A 17,563-nucleotide genomic window follows, 5' to 3' on the forward strand; every position below is an offset into this window, starting at 1 on the left:
TAAAATTAGTTAGGACCAGATGGGGGAGTTGCCAAAGGAAAAGCTGCAGCAAAAATCCTTTTTCCATGGCATGCATTGCTTTAAGACACTGTCCAGTACTGCTATTTTTTGAGTCTACCTGTTTTGTCAATATTCAGTCTATATTACACTGTAAATGTTTAAAAGATAATAAAATCATATTTCAATCAATCCACAATTTTAATAAAATTGGATTTTTCTTTGGATTTTTCCTTGAATATATGCAGCTACCCTAAAATACACGTTTTAGATTTATTTTTCCCCAAATGAATATTTTCTCTTCATTCTTTCTTTTTAAAATTTGCAGTACATTTTAAGTGCAGAACTGCAACATATAAATCAGAATGTATGATCCAAATAAGCAGCCTATTCTCAATATATTAGGCTGAGAAAGACAACTTAGATTAATTACAAATTTTTTGATCCAAACAAATTCTGAAGGTCATTGGATATAACAGGACTGAATTCTTCTGATAAAAGTGAAACATCAGACTGATTGGACCCTGGAGCTTATTTTTTAGTTTCAAATGCACCACAATACTTTATATTAACTTTATATGCTGTTACTGAAGGAGTTCACTGGCTTGAGAAAATGCATCTGGGGTTGGCAGAGGAAGAATAAACCATAATAATTTAAAATAATTACAATGTTCAAAGACTTGTCCATGGGGAATGGTGTAATCCTTTATATTTTACTATGGACAACTTTATGGGAAACAAAACAAAATAAAACAAATATTTATATTTCATGTTTTTAAAAGAAGTGAAGGGACATTCTGAATTATTCTAATGTATGTGAGAAAATTACAAAACTCTTCAGATAAATATAGGACAATATTTATAACTCAGGGTTGAAATTAGGGATCTTTGGTGTTCTGTGTCTTGATAATTTTCCAGCAGATATTTCATTACCCAAACTAGATAGCATCCTTAGGACCAGTAGGGAATTGGATTTGCTCATATTTTATATTCTAGTACCTCTATTCTTTCTGATTTTACCTATATGAAAATATATATGGCTTCTCTTTTTCCAGGTTCATTCAAATAAATATTTATGATATAACAAACTGATATGCATCCCGTCCCATTTAAAAAAATAAACAATTTATATTTGTTTATATAGCACGCATAGGGATAGTTTGGACCAAAATTGCGATGATCCGGATGAGATGACTGAGATGCGTCTTGTTGATGTTGTTTGGGATGAGTTTGATTCTGTGGCTCTCGAGGAGGTGGACAGATTATTGGGGAGGTTACATGCCACTACATGTTTACTGGACCTGTGTCCCTCCTGGCTGGTGCTGGCCACTCAGGAGGTGACACGAGGCTGGCTCCAGGGAATTATAAATGCTTCTTTGTTGGAAGGGGTCTTTCCCGCCGCCTTGAAAGAGGCGGTGGTGAGACCCCTCCTCAAGAAGCCTTCCCTGGACCCAGCTATTTTGGGTAATTATCGTCCAGTCTCTAACCTTCGCTTTGTGGCGAAGATTGTAAAGAGTGTGGTGGCATGGCAGCTCCCTTGGTACCTGGATGAAGCTGTCTATCTAGACCCGTTCCAGTCCGGCTTCCGGTCCGGATATAGCATGGAGACAGCTTTGGTCACGTTGATGGATGACCTCTGGAGGGCCAGGGATAGGGGTTGTTCATCTGCCCTGGTCCTGTTAGACCTCTCATCGGCTTTTGATACCATCGACCATGGTATCCTGCTGCACCGGTTGGAGAGTTTGGGAGTGGGAGGCACTGTTTATCGGTGGTTCTCCTCCTATCTCTCTGACCGGTCGCAGACGGTGTTGACAGGAAGGCAGAGATCGACCGCGAGGCGCCTTACTTGTGGGATGCCTTAGGGGTCGATTCTCTTGCCTCTCCTGTTCAACATCTAGATGAAGCCATTGGGCGAGGTCATCAGTGGCTTTGGGGTGAGTTACCAGCTGTACGCTGATGATACTCAGCTGTACTTTTCCACCCCGGGCCACCCCAACGAAGCTGTCGAAGTGCTGTCCTGGTGCCTGGAAGCCGTACGGGTCTGGATGGGGAGAAACAAACTCAGACTCAATCCATCCAAGACGGAGTGGCTGTGGATGCCTGGTACAGTCAGCTGCAACCGCGGCTGACTGTTGGGGGCGAGTCATTGGCCCCAACAGAAAGGGTGCGCAACTTGGGCGTTCTCCTGGATGGACGGCTGTCATTTGAAGTTCAGTTGGCGGCCGTCTCCAGGAGAGCCTTTTACCAGGTCCGCCTGGTTCGCCAGTTGCGCCCCTTTCTTGACCGGGATGCCTTATGCACGGTCACTCATGATCTCGTCATTTCTCATCTAGATTATTGCAATGCTCTCTACATGGGGCTACCCCTGAAGTGCACTCGGAAGGTCCAGTTAGTTCAGAATGCAGCTGCGCGGGTGATTGAGGGAGCCACACGTTGCTCCCGTGTAACACCGCTCCTGCGCAGTCTGCACTGGCTACCTGGGTCTTTCGGGTGCGCTTCAAGGTGTTGGTTACCACCTTTAAAGCGCTCCATGGCTTAGGGCCCGGGTATTTACGGGACCGCCTGCTGTTACCTTATACCTCCCACCGACCCATACGCTCACACAGAGAGGGTCTTCTCAGGGTGTCGTCCACCAAGCAATGTCGGCTGGCGGCCCCCAGGGGAAGGGCCTTCTCTGTTGGAGCACCTACCCTCTGGAACGAACTTTCCCCCGATTTGTGCCAATTACCTGATCTTCGGACCTTTCGCCGTGAACTGAAAATGTATCTGTTTATCCAAGCGGGATTGACTTGATTTTTAAATTTTAAAATTTTTGAATTTTTAATAATTTTAATGGGGGTATTTTAGTATGGGTCAATTTGACGGTTTTAATTCTCGGCCACTTATAGAATATGTATTTTAACTGTTGTTTTAATTTTGTATATTGAATTGTTTTAATTTGGCTGTACACTGCCCTGAGTCCTTCGGGAGAAGGGTGGTATAAAAATCTAAATAATAAATAAATAAATAAATAAATTTAGCACCAGAATGAACATTAGAAGCCATCTTACTTCCTTTTACCAAATGTTGTCTAATGAAGAATTTCAATTTTTAGGCTTTGTCCAGCTTCTTCAACATTTTCAGTAGACACAGATTGGGATCATTACAGCCAATGATAACAAAGGAGAAAATTGTGCAGATATTTCTTTATAAGACATGACATCCATACTATCAACATTATAAAAGCACCATTCCTGTCTGATGATTTAGAGAAATTCCAGTCATTAGAGCCAGTGTTGGAATTCAAATTTTTTTACTGTGGGCATGGCTTGGTGGGCATGGCAGGGGAAGGATATTGCAAAATCTCCATTCCCACCCCACTCTGGGGCCAGCCAGAAGTGGTATTTGCCAGTTCTCCGAACTACTCAAAATTTCTGTTACTGATTCTCCAGAACCTGTCAGAACCTGCTGAATAGCACCCCAGATTAGAACTCTTAATTTGCATGGCTTTTTCATTAGCCAATTCTAATATCAAAGTTTTTGTTTTGAATGCTGGTTCTCAGAAAGTAATATGCTATATCATGAGATTCTCTAAGGCTTGATAAATGCATCCATCAGTAACATATGGATTATAACAGCCAACTCTAATTTCTCATCCCAGACAGTACAGAAAGATTTGGATATCCACATCTTCCACTGAATATTATCATTCACAATCCACAAAAATAATCTGCTGGGTTTTCAATATTTTCTTCAAAACCTACAGTATTTTTCGGAGTATAAGACGCACCGGAGTATAAAACATGTGTTATTTTTTGGGAAGGAAAATAAGAAAAAAGCTGATTGGCAGGTGGATTGGCCTCCTGGAATCCCCCCAATCAGCTATTCCCAGAAGTGAATTTTAGCAACAGGTTCCTTGGTTGTGAGCTTTGTGCCTTGCTTTTTTTTTTTTTTTTTTTGCTTTTTTTTTTCTGCCTCTGAAACTTCTGAAACTCTGTTTCAGAAAAAACTTTTTCTGCCTCTGAAAGCCTCCAAAACAGCTTCAGAAAAAAAGCCTCTGAAGCTCTGTCTGGGACTTTTTTTTCCCCCAAGCTCTGTTTGGGGCTTTTTTTTTTTTTTTCTGAAGCTCTGTTTAGGAGCTTCTTTTCTGAAGCTTAGTTTCTGATGCTTTTTTCAGCCTCTGAAACCTGTTTGAGAACCTGGGTGGTGCTACATTTGGAATATAAGATGCACCCAGATTTTCATCCTCTTTTTTGAGGGAAAAAGGTATGTCTTATACTCTGAAAAATACAGTATATTTGCATTAATTGAGAAAGGAGACGGATTCATCTGGATCTTCTGGAACAAGCATTTGAAGCTGCGGTTTTGCAGTATTTAGAATGCAGTATTGCAGGCTAACACTTCCCTCGGCCAAGAGTTTAATCCTGACCAGCTCAAGGTTGATTCAGTCTTCCATCTTTCTGAGATCAATAAAAGCCAGATTGTTGGGGGAAATATACTGACATTTGTAAACCGCTCAGAGAGTATGGTATGTATGTACATCCAAGTGCTTATTGTTATTGCTATTGCTATGTGGATGCCTATTTATTTTATTTTATTTTATTTATTTATTTTATTAGATTTTTATACCGCCCTTCTCCCGAAGGACTCAGGGTGGTGTACAGCCAAATAAAATCCACAATATAAACAATTAAAACACGACTAAAACCAAACACATTTCAAGATGGCCAAAATTTAAAACATGGCCCTAAGCCATGGAGCACTTTAAAGGTGGTAACCAGAATCTTAAAGCGCACCCGAAAGACCACAGGTAGCCAGTGCAGACTGCGCAGGAGTGGTGTTACATGGGAGCAACGAGTTGCTCCCACTATTACCCGCGCAGCTGCATTCTGGACTAGCTGCAGCCTCCGGGTGCACTTCAAGGGCAGCCCCATGTAGAGAGCATTGCAATAATCCAAACTGGAAGTGACAAGAGCATGAGTGACCGTGCATAAGGCATCCCGGTCAAGGAAGGGGCGCAACTGGCGAACCAAGCATACTTGGTGAAAGGCCCTCTTGGAGACAGCCGCCAAATAATCGTCAAACGACAGCCGCCCATCCAAGAGGACACCCAAGTTGCGCACCCTTTCCATTGGGGCCAATAACTCGCCCCCAACAGCCAGTCGCGGCTGCAGCTGACTGTACCAGGGTGCCGGCATCCACAGCCACTCTGTCTTGGAGGGATTGAGCTTGAGTCTGTTTCTCCCCATCCAGACCCGTACGGCTTCCAGACACCGGGACAGCACTTCGACAGCTTCATTGTGGTGGCCCGGGGTTGAGAAGTACAGCTGCGTGTCATCAGCGTACAGATGGCAACTCACCCCGAAACCACTAATGACCTCACCCAGCGGCTTCATATAGATGTTGAACAGGAGGGGCGAGAGAATCGACCCCTGAGGCACCCCACAAGTAAGGCGCCTCACAGTCGACCTCTGCCCCCCTGTCAACACCGTCTGCGACCGGTCGGAGAGATAGGAGGAGAACCACCGATAAACAGTGCCTCCCACTCCCAAACTCCCCAACCGGTGCAGCAAGATACCATGGTCGATGGTATCGAAAGCCAGTGAGAGATCTAATAGGACCAGGGCAGATGAACAACCCCTATCCCTGGCCCTCCAGAGGTCATCCACCAACGCGACCAAAGCTGTCTCCGTACTATGTCCAGACCGGAAGCCGGACTGGAACGGGTCTAGATAGACAGCTTCATCCAGGTACTGGGGAAGCTGCCATGCAACCACACTCTCTACAACCTTCGCCACAAAGCGAAGGTTGGAGACTGGATGGTAATTTCCCAAAATAGCTGGGTCCAGGGAAGGCTTCTTGAGGAGGGGTCTCACCACCGCCTCTTTCAAGGAAGTGGGGAAAACCCCTTCCAACAATGAAGCGTTTATAATTCCCTGGAGCCAGTCTCGTGTCACTTCCTGAGTAGCCAGCACCAGCCAGGAAGGACACGAGTCCAGTAAACATGTGGTTGCATGTAACCTCCCCAGCTCAGTTCCCAGTTCAGATATGAGAGCACAGACCTATGCACTGACCATAAGGAACTCGAGACTTTCCCGGTGTTCTTTTTAAGATGAGCATGATGGGTCAAAGCTATAGCAGCTATAATACAATCCATATCATAGTGCATGCTATACATAAAACTCTTTCATTGAAATCAACATCAAAATTGATAAGGGTAGAGGTAGACTGGATCACCAAGATGTGCATCCACAGAAGGTAGCATTTAAATGTGATTTTGTGATGGCTGTGTTAGTGCAAGATAATTCTTGTTTCAGGCAATTAATAATTAATTATGACAACTCTAAAATGCTAATCTTTTCTACCAAAAAAACAAAAGTACAAATGGACAATTGATTCCCATGAACTGGAACAAATTGAATACTTTAAATCAGGGCTGTCGTGGCCCATGGGCCAGATGTGTCACATGCTGGTCAAGCCCATGCCCAGTTTAGCGAAGGGGGAAAAAGTCACATGATGCCACTGTGACAATGTGCATTTGACACCCCTGCTTTAAATACTTGGGCATAGTATTTCAGGCCATGGGAAAATTAACAGCCCATGTAAATTATAGGTAGTCGTTAATTTACAGCCACAACTGAGCCAAAAAAATCATTTTGCTAAGTGATAAATTTGTTAAATGAGTTTTGCCCTATTTTATGACCTTTCTTGCCATATTTGCCAAGTGAATCACCTAAGTTGTAAAGTTAGTCACACAGTTGTTAAATGAATTTGGCTTCCCCATTGACTTTGCTTGTCAGAAAGTCACAAAAGGAGATCACATGATCCAGGAAAACTGCATCTGTCATAAATATGCCTCAGTTGCCAAGTAGCTGAATTCTGATCACATAACCATGGGGATGCTGGAACAGTCGTAAGTGTGAAAAATAGTCATAAATCTTTTTTTTCAGTGCCATTGTAACTTCAAACAGTCACTAAATGAACTGTTGTAAGTAAAGGACTACTTATATGTCTTTTCTACTGCCCAAAAGAGCACACAAACAATAATTAAATTTCATAAGCAACAATATGTCCCAGCTGTGCTATATGTCCCAATTATTTACAGCAGAAATAGTTGCCCAACTATTATATGGCATACAACTCAGGCACAAATATCAAGTGAATAAGGGGAAAAGATAATAAATGTACAGATCACAGATCTGTAGAATATACTATGTGTTGGGTCATTGATCTTCTCTGGTTGTTTTCTTGCAGACATTTCATTATCCAAGCTAGGTAGTCGAAGCTAGCAGTGATGATATTACCTAGTTTGGGTAATGAAATATCTGCAAGAAAGCAACCAAGCTTTCTTGAGAGCAGAAAGGACCCCACATTTCAATCCTGAGCTACAATATTCTCCTTTAACATACTATGTCCCAGAAGGTAAGCAAAATTTCTTTAAGGCTCTGAAATAGGGATAGGAACCCAAACTTGACTGGAAAACATTACTACAACTCCTATGTTTATCACACCTGATTCAATTATTAAGTTATTTAAGATATGTTCAGATATGATAAGAAAGGGACCATTTTAGTAACCTGTCCTACCTGTTATAAAGACCGTTTTCTGCAAGAATCCAATTCATCCTGAGATAAGCATAGAAATGTTCTTATTTCTACCTAAATCCTATTGTTTACACTTGCCACAGATGTCTTATTTAGAGACAAATTGAGCAACTATGTTTATTTTTCCCCTGTGTATCACAGAATGCCTTACACAATAACCTAGCAATTATCCCCAACTTGGCAAACCATACAACACTTTCCTGAAGTCACATATACAACAGTAGCGCTTTGTGGAAGCTTATATTAACTACTGTATCTCTGTGTAATTGGAATATGGACTGAGAGATTGTTGAAGCTTGCCACATCACCACTAAAAATTTACCTTTATGAAAAGTATCTGAAGCCACTCAAGACAATGTGGTATATCCAAACTAATGATGGATGACACTATTGATGTATGAAATCTGAACTACTTTTTGATGGAATGGCAAAAACATTTCTATTGCTTTTGCTCATACTGTGGTTGCAGCAGCAATCAACTGAATGCAAAACTCTGAGTGCTATATGTATGATTAATGAGCCCATTCAGATACTGAATGAATATTGTCAGACAGGGGACTTAATCATAGGAGCAATTACAACTCAGTACAACTGCGTATTTGACATGCCATCTTTCAATGAAAATTTCAAAATGAAGCCTTTATGTGACCTTGTGTACGGATACTTTTTTCTTTTTTAAAATTCAAAACACAAATAGACAAAAATGGAATATTTCTGCAATTTGCAATGGAATATTTGGCAATCAGTCTTGGTCTATATTATGATCTGGGTATATGAATTTTAAGTTTGGTATGACCTAAGCTGAGGTCTGTTCCAAAATCTAGATCCAGCTCAGTGCTTGTGTTAATTTTAACACCATATAGCTTTCCTTTCTCTCCCATTTCTTTATTTCTATCTTGTCCTGTTAATCATTCTTATTTTTCACTGTGATTTTCAAGTTTCACCTGCTACTGCAATAGCTCTTGACTTCTAGAAACTATTCTGCATGTTGTTATTATTGTTGTTCAGTTTCTCATAGCTTTATATTTTATACTTTTTTATTCTTCATCATATCCAGCATTCCTTTTTATTCTTTATCTTGATTACACTGTGGATTTATCTGCAAAGCTTAGCTGAAATTCTCAGGTGATGATATTGAAATGAAAACAGAAGGATTTTTTTTTTGACATCTTAAAATTTAACAATTTTCTTATTTCATTTGTATGTGAATTTTCATGAAACAATATGGGAATAAATGTTCTACTTTGCATTGAGTAGAAAGGAAAATATAGCATCGCTCAGAACATACTGAATAACTTGAAAAACAGAATAATATGTATTATATTATAATGTAGTACTGCAGGGTACTTCTGCTGACTGCCTACAACTTTGCAGTTCAAATCTCCCATGTTCACAGTTGACTCAACCTTTTATCCTTTTGAGGTCAGTAAAATGATGCTTGGAGGCAATATGCTGACTTAAACTACTTAGAGAGGGTTATATAGCACTGTGAAATGGTAAATAAGTCTAAATGTTATTGCTATACACATTGACATTTTTATAAATAAGGAAGAACTTATGAATAAATTATCCATTAAAGTGGCTCTGTAGATCTTACTAAATTCAGATATAAATCTTTACTTAGACATATGTATTAAGACTGCATTTGGTGATAACAAAGGTTTTCTGTATATAAACTGACATAGCACTAAACAAATGGTTCCATAAGAAATGACTGTATTTTTTTCATAATGTAATTCTGCTTTTAGCATGAAACTGAAGAACTACCAGCATGTCCTGACCATGGCATTTGCAGTGAAGGAGATCAATGAGAATTCCCAAACTTTATCAAATCTTTCCCTGGGATTTCACATCTATGACAGTTATTCCAATCCAAGAATGACTTATTACAATACTTTGAAGCTTCTTTCCACTTGGAAAAGGACCATTCCTAATTATAGCTGTGAGAAGGAAAAAAAATGATGGCCGTTGTTGGGGGATTGGACTCTTCCACTTCCTTCTACATGGCAACTCTCACTGGGCTCTATAAAATTCCTCAGGTAGATACAAAGACTGCTTCACAAAAGTTTCCATATTCTATCTTTTTATTTGTAAAAGGCAATTTTCATTATCAACGGCTGCATTTGACCTTTGGGTGATTTGACAGAATATGCATTCTTCTTCTCAGAAAAGGCAGAATAAAACAAAAATTTGCATTTATATAATTTACATTTAAATCAAATATGTTAAATACAATTCTTGTGATGATGTCCTTATATGTTTAAAAAAATTCCTATCTTTCACAATAAATATGACATTTTCCTAGCTGGTCTTGATGACTACATGCAGCCTTGCATTCTCTAGTTGTTACTTTTCTATTTTTCTCCCAAATCTTAATGTCTCAATATTTTCATGGGAAAAATGTATGCCTGGTCTCAAAAATGTCTTCTGTGCAATGTCATTAAATATAAATGGATTTAAAATCTTTGATCATTGTACCATATGATATATTTTTGCCACAGAGCAAAGATTTGATAACTCATGAGAATACTAAAAAAAGCTGAGTTTGAGAAAATGACATACTGAATTTTTGAAATATTGTGAATATCTCCACTGAAAGAAGATAATAGGATTTTCAAAGAGTTTGTTCCAAATGATTTATTCAGCGGAGTGGCTAATCAGGTTACAATAATCATCACCAAAAAGGAAATAAAATCATGACAAATATTGGTGAAATTTAATGTTTACCTTTTTTTTTTACTTGGCAGATTGCCTTTTCTGTATTTGCTCCACTGATGAATGCTCGCAAATTTCTCCCTTTCTTGTATAGAATGATGCCAAGTGATGTAGTTCAATATTCAGGAATTGTACAACTTCTTTTGTATTTCCAGTGGACTTGGATTGGGATCATTGCAACTGATGATGATGATGGAGAAAAGTTTGTACAGACCTTAACTCCACTGCTCTCTCAGCATGGCATCTGCCCAGCCATCATTGCAAATGTACCAACATTATCTCATTATTTAAACTACTATGACTTATTCATGCACACATCACCTGAATCCATGTTATTAACTTCATCTGAAGTTAATGTGTTTGTGCTACATGCAAATCATAGAACTATAACATGTATTAAATGGTTGGTGTATGTATATAATCTTTTGAAAGGCAATGAAAGTAAACCAGTGAATAAAATCTGGATTATGACAGCCCATTGGGATTTCTCATCAGACATATTGCAGAAAAGTTTTGATATGATGTTCTTCCATGGTGCCTTATCTTTTGCAATTCACTTCAATGAACTGCTGGGATTCACCCATTTTCTGCAGGGATTAGATCCTCATTCAGATAACAATGATCAATTTATCCAAGTTTTCTGGCAACAGGCATTTGACTGCTCACTTTCTAGTCATAATGAAAAAGAATGCACCGGGCAAGAGAAGCTGAGCAATTTGCCAGGAGTTCTTTTTGAAATGAGAATGACTTCCCAGAGCTACCGAATTTACAATGCTATTTATGTCTTAGCAAATGCTTTGCATGACATCTACAAACCCAGACCACAAAGAAATACTATATTTAATAGACATCTTCTGGATCAGAAACCTTGGCAGGTAATATATTTTTGCTATTTCAGTTTTAGTCTAATGGATGAAAAATTGTATAAAGCACTGATGGTTTTATAGGTGGGATATTTCTACTGATTTTCTTTTTTGCATCTCCAGTGTTTTTTACAGAGTTGCTTATGATATTTTAACACATGCTAATATGTTTTAATACTAAGACATGTCAATCAGGGGTGGGTTCTAATTTTTGTTACTACCGGTTCTGTGGGTGTGGCTTATTTTGTGGGTGTGGCTTGATGGTCATGTGACACTGGGCGTGGCTTGGCCATCATGTGACTGGGTGGGCGTGGCCAATAACAATAAATAATAAAAATAATAAACAAAGTATACAAAACAATAAGAGGTACCAAAAACCAACTTTCACACTTTACACACACACAACACAACACAACTGACTCACACACAATGTAAAAGCAGCTGCATTTCACCCAAAAGAGCCCCTGCAACAAGCAGGAACCTCACAAAGGCACAAAAAGCTCAAAAACTAACTTTCACACTTTACACACACACACACACACAACACAACAGACTCACACACACACACACACACAAAATGCCACATACAGCTTTGTGAGATTCTGTGTGTTTGTGTAGTTAGAGTGAAACACTACAGAAACACACCAAATCTCAGAAAGCTGCATAAGTATTTTATTATTTTATTTATATTTTTTAAATCAGGGGTCTCCAACCTTAGCAACTTTAAGGTTTGTGGACTTCAACTCCCAGAGTTCCTCAGCCAGCAAAGCAGTTACTGACTGATCAGATGGATTCTAGGCAGGTTTGTGGACTTCAACTCCCAGAGTTCCTCAGCCAGCAAAGGCACATGGATTGCAGGAAGCCATAGTCAGTTGCAGCTGATGCAACTGATTGGAGAAGCGAAGGAAAGCAAGCCCAAAAGGAGCTTACTTAATTAGTAAGTGAGGAGGGGGGATTAGGTGGGCCAGAGGAAAAAAAGTTTTTAAAAGGATCCTCTGAGGATCCCTGCTCAGCCACGCGATCATCAGTGGGTTTTTTTTTCTTTTAAAAGCCTTTTTTTTTGGCTGAAGAAAAGAGGCTTTTAAACGTAAAAAAACCCACAAACCTCTGATGATCGGAGAACCGGTTCAGGGGCATGGCCAGCCAGCCATCACTACCGGTTCTCCAAACGCCAGCAGAGTTTTACTACCGGCTGTACAGAACCAGAGCGAACCAGGGGCAACCAACCACTGATCTCAATCTATATTTGCAATCTCTATTTACTCGATTGCTCTTGAAAATATCCCTCCTGAATTCATCTCTTAATTTAACTTTGTAGAAAAAGAAAAAAGTAGATTCCAGATCTGATCCTTTTGAATTGGACTGATCCTACTGTTAGATGAAGAGGTGAGGCTGCTCCAAGTTATTTATATTCAGAAGGCATGATGAAAGAATTTTGATAGGAAATATATTTGATGTTCATCTTAGCCTGCATACGTTCAGGAGCCAACTATTTTCATACTGCAATAGCAGATGCCTGTTTAAAATTAATATTCTATTTCTTGACTGATTATCTTTTTTTTTTATTTACATTTATACATTTATATCCCGCCCTTCTCCGAAGACTCAGGGCGGCTTACAGTGTGTAAGGCAATAGTCTCATTCTATTTGTATATTTACAAAATCAACTTATTGCCCCCCCCCAACAATCTGGGTTCTCATTTTACCTACCTTATAAAGGATGGAAGGCTGAGTCAACCTTGGACCTGGTGGGATTCCATATCATAGATATTCCCATATCTATTGTATATGGATAGTAGAGATGACAGTACTGTCCATGTACGTAGCTATCTCTACCTTCCCAGGCAAGAACTTCAATACATTGTAAGTCTGAAAAGATAAAATGTTAAACTTGTATGAATGAATTCCTAAACTGAGATAAAAACAAGAATAATATAGTGGAAACAGTGATTAGGGAAATGTGCTTTTATCTCTATAGATTCATCCCTTCTTGAGGAGCATCACTTTTAATAATAGTGCTGGGCATATTATGTCTTTCAATGAAAATGGTGAATTAACAGCAGGATATGATATTCTAAACTGGGTTGTTTTTCCAAACCAATCTTTTGTAAGAGTGAGAGTGGGAAAGATGGATCCACGGGACAAAGAACTCATCATTAAAACAGATACCATCACATGGCATAGTTCATTTAACCAGGTAAGATGCAGTTTGACTTCAGAAATGTCAAGTTAGCTGAGAAATTCTCTTACAATGGTCTTTGACAATTTTGCTTTCTCTCGTTTGAATAATTTCAGTCAATACTATCTCACTGGTAATTATTTGTCACTGACACTAACCTTCTCATTCTCTTTATTTCACCAACTCCAAAACACATCACATGAAAAAAAAATTATTCCCAGGTGATCGTTTGAAAAGTTGTCTACCTGTTTTGAAAACATTCCAGACCTTATGTTCCCTTTTTATTTGTTGATATATTTTCATCTGTTTGTGTCCATTTTGTTCATTTTAAAATGCTTCTTTGTTTGTTTGTTTGTTTATTTATTTAATTTGTTTGCCACCCATCTCATCACAAGGTGACTCTGGGCAGGTTAAAATGTAACCATAAATATGTGAATAATTTTTTAAACAATCACATTAAAATTATAATAAAATATCAATTATAACTGAAAATGGGGACAAGAAAGAAAAATATACAGGAGTGTGTGGAAACTACTATTAGTCAATCAGCTATCTCCAGTATGAAATTCCCCCTCAGGCCCAAAGCCAACTGGTAGAGCCAGGTCTTCAGGTTCTTGTAGGAGGTGGGAACCAATCTCACTTGGTTTTTTTTTATTTTATTATTATTTTATTGTTATTTTATTTATATAATATTATTTATAATCTTTATTTTAATTTTGCTGTATTTCAAGGAAGTACACATATCTGACGTCGGATGACATTAGGAAAAATTGCAGAGTTAATGACATAGTGCTTATCAAAACAGGAGTGTCATTATATTCTTTCCTTTGTGGACAGGTACAACCACTTTCTCTCTGCAATGAGAACTGCCATCCGGGTTACAGCAGAATGAAAAAAGAGGGGAAGCCATTTTGCTGCTTTGATTGTGTCCCATGTGCAGATGGAAAAATTTCAGATCTGATAGGTAGGATAAGATATATACCAACAGTTTATTTTATTTTATTTATTTATTTATTTTATCACACAGTATATATAAGTATAAGCATGAAATAACTATACAATATATAAGCATATATATAAGCATGAGTATGTAATAACTATTTTAATTGGATATAACAAAAGGAAACAATAGGACAGGAATGGTAGGCACGCTTGTGCTCTTATGCCCCTTATAGACCTCTTAGGAATGGGGTGAGGTCAATAGTTGAGTTTTTGGTTGAAGCTTTGGGGATTTTGGGAAGATACCACAGAGTCAGATAGTGTATTCCAAGCATTAACAACTCTGTTACTGAAGTCATATTTTCTGCAATCAAGATTGGAGCGGTTAACATTAAGCTTAAATCTATTGTGTGCTCGTGTATTGTTGCAATTGAAGCTGAAGTAGTCTTCAACAGGAAGGACGTTGTAAGAGATGATTCTATGAGTTAAACTCAGGTCATGTCGAAGGCGGCGTAGCTCTAAATTTTCTAAACCCAGGATTTCAAGTCTGGTGGCATAAGGTATTTTGTTATATAACCTTAAAGAGATACCCCCTTATGCCAGTGTATATTTATTAATGTGTAGTCACAATATTTAGAGAAATGGGCAAGATAGCAAAGGTTTGTGTGTTTCTACATGAATAGCTTTGAAAAAAAAATTCAACTAAAATAAGGCTGAGAAAATGTGTCCCTTGGGAAATTTATCCCATTTATCAAACCTAAAAAATTCAGTATATAGCATGTGTTTTATCATGTGAAAGTGCGTGTGGATAATTAATGCATTATGGTCTGGGATGATCACTAGTTTTAAAAAATCAGTTGGAAGATCAAGTTGGATACACCCAACTTGATCTTCCCCCAAAGTTCTAAATCAGCATTTGCACTCAGAGAACTATACCTTCTTCCTTTCCTCCTCCTTTTCTCCCTCATTCAGTTAAATTAATACAACCTAAATTATATATACTTAAGAATAGCTTACTATTCTTTCTGTTAGTAACAATATTGTTAGTTAATCATTTACAGAAATTTCATTGTCTCCGGGTCACTCAAATAGATAAATTACAATGAAATCAATACAACATAAAGGATAAAATGCCAACGATGAGATGCTGTAATCACTTTTCATTTAAGGCCTGGGTGAAATGCCAGGACCTCACGGATCTTCTAAACAATAGCACAGTGGGGCCTTCCAATCTCAGGAGGGATTCCTTCCAGGATCCTAATAAACCCTGGACTTTTTTAATTAAAAAAAAACCCAGAGTAGATGTCTTGCAGGCATCTTGGCCAGATGTTATGGGAGAAAGTGTCCTCAAATAATCAGCCCTATCTGCTATATATGGCTTTACTGATTTAAAAAAAACCACTCTTGAATTGCATGATAGCTACTGAAGCCCATGAAGCAGAAGTGTTATATGAAGATGGCCATTATATTTGCACTATTTCATTCTGGACCAATGGAAGCTTCCAGGTGGTCTTTAAGAGCACGCCCATATGCAGCACTTTGCAGACTTAAGCCACAAGGTGACTAGGGCATAAGTGAGCATCTGAAGGGTACCCAGTCTAGGAAAGACAGCAATTGCCATATCTGATAATGTTGTGCAAAGATCTTCCTGGTCACAGCTGACAACTGCCCATCTAAGAAGACTCTCACATTATTTACCAACCTTGAAAAGGAAAATGGAAAGAGAAAAGTGCAATGCCACCCACGCTCAGAAATAGAATACCCCAGCCATTCAGTCTTGTTAAGACTGAGTCAGAAATTAGTTTCACAGGTTTTTTTTTCTTGGTATCTTATGAGAAATTTGGGCTCACATCCAATTCAGAGATACCCCCACACATTGTATTTTACATTAAGGTTTAGGACAATTTTTAAAAATATAAATTGGTTAATCTTGCTTACTCAAGCACATATTTCGTGGTGATAGTGGGGCAAAATATGTCTTTCTCTAGATACTAATACAGTACATATTCTATCTTTCAGACACAGATGATTGCTTCCAATGCCCCGAAGATCACTATCCAAACAAAAACAAAGATCAATGCCTTCCTAAAACAATTAACTTCCTCTCGTTCACTGAACCTTTGGGGGTCACATTAATCTTTTTGGCTGTCATGTTATCTGTAATCACAGTTTGGGTCTTTTGGATATTCACAATACATCGGAACACTCCCATTGTCAAAGCCAACAATCGGGATCTAACCTACTATCTACTTATATCCCTCCTGCTGTGTTTCCACTCCTCATTCTTGTTCATTGGAAAACCACACATCCTGACCTGCTATTTGCGACAAACCACTTTTTCCATCATTTTTTCAGTAGCTATTTCTTGCATATTGGCCAAAACTGTCACTGTGGTACTTGCTTTCATGGCCACAAAGCCAGGATCCAAACTGAAAAAATGGATAGGAAAAAAACTGGCCATCTTCATCCTTCTTGGCTGCTCCCTGATTCAAGTTGGAATTTGTATGGTATGGTTATTAACATTTCCTCCTTTCCTAAATTTTGACTTTCATGCTCTAGCTGAAGAAATTGTAGTGGAATGCAAGGAAGGATCAGATATCATGTTTTATTGTGTTCTGGGTTACTTGAGTTTTCTAGCCATTGTTAGCTTCACTGTGGTATATTTTGCTAAGAAATTGCCTGATATTTTCAATGAAACCAAATTTATCACCTTCAGCATGTTGGTATTTTGCAGTGTGTGGTTTTCTTTTATTCCCTCTTACTTGAGCACCAAGGGAAAATACATGGTGGCTGTGGAGGTCTTTTCCATCTTGGCTTCTAGTGCTGGATTATTGGGCTGCATTTTTTTCCCTAAGTGCTATATAATTCTGTTTCAGCCTGTATTAAACAGCAAGGATCTGCTCATTAGAAAAAAATAGCATTCATGTATTAGCTCACATTTACTTTTTTATTATTTAACAACATATTTTCATTCAAAATTTTATATAAAGAGCTATCTATCACACTTCCTTTTCATCATGTTGATTATATTTAGCATATATTCTTTTCTGTTAATTGAAATTGAAAAGACTTCTGATGTAGCTTTAAACATTGGGGTTGAATCAAATCTTTGCCAGGAGCTTTATTAATTTTTTATTGGACAATGAACTTTTAAATTGTTTCAATTATATTAAATGTTTTTTGTTTTAAAAAACCTTCTAAAATAATAAAGATTGATTATCAATTACAAAATAAAATTAAAAACATAACTGTCAATTGCATAAGGTCACACTGCTTAGATCTGCATA

The 17,563-nt window shown here is 38.3% G+C and overlaps 1 protein-coding gene across 1 annotated transcript; it reads left to right on the forward strand.

The window, feature by feature from the left end:
* The first annotated feature begins 7,386 nt into the window (after positions 1 to 7,386).
* On the forward strand, positions 7,387 to 17,194 carry LOC131198142 (vomeronasal type-2 receptor 26-like). Its single transcript, XM_058182646.1, has 6 exons — positions 7,387 to 7,398; positions 8,050 to 8,175; positions 10,328 to 11,170; positions 13,137 to 13,355; positions 14,175 to 14,301; positions 16,296 to 17,194. The coding sequence occupies exons 1-6, from the start codon at positions 7,387 to 7,389 to the stop codon at positions 17,192 to 17,194; spliced, it is 2,226 nt and encodes a 741-aa protein (XP_058038629.1).
* Positions 17,195 to 17,563: the final 369 nt, after the last annotated feature.

The sequence above is a fragment of the Ahaetulla prasina genome, chromosome 4, assembly GCF_028640845.1.
Source record: "Ahaetulla prasina isolate Xishuangbanna chromosome 4, ASM2864084v1, whole genome shotgun sequence".
Classification (NCBI taxonomy): domain Eukaryota; kingdom Metazoa; phylum Chordata; class Lepidosauria; order Squamata; family Colubridae; genus Ahaetulla; species Ahaetulla prasina.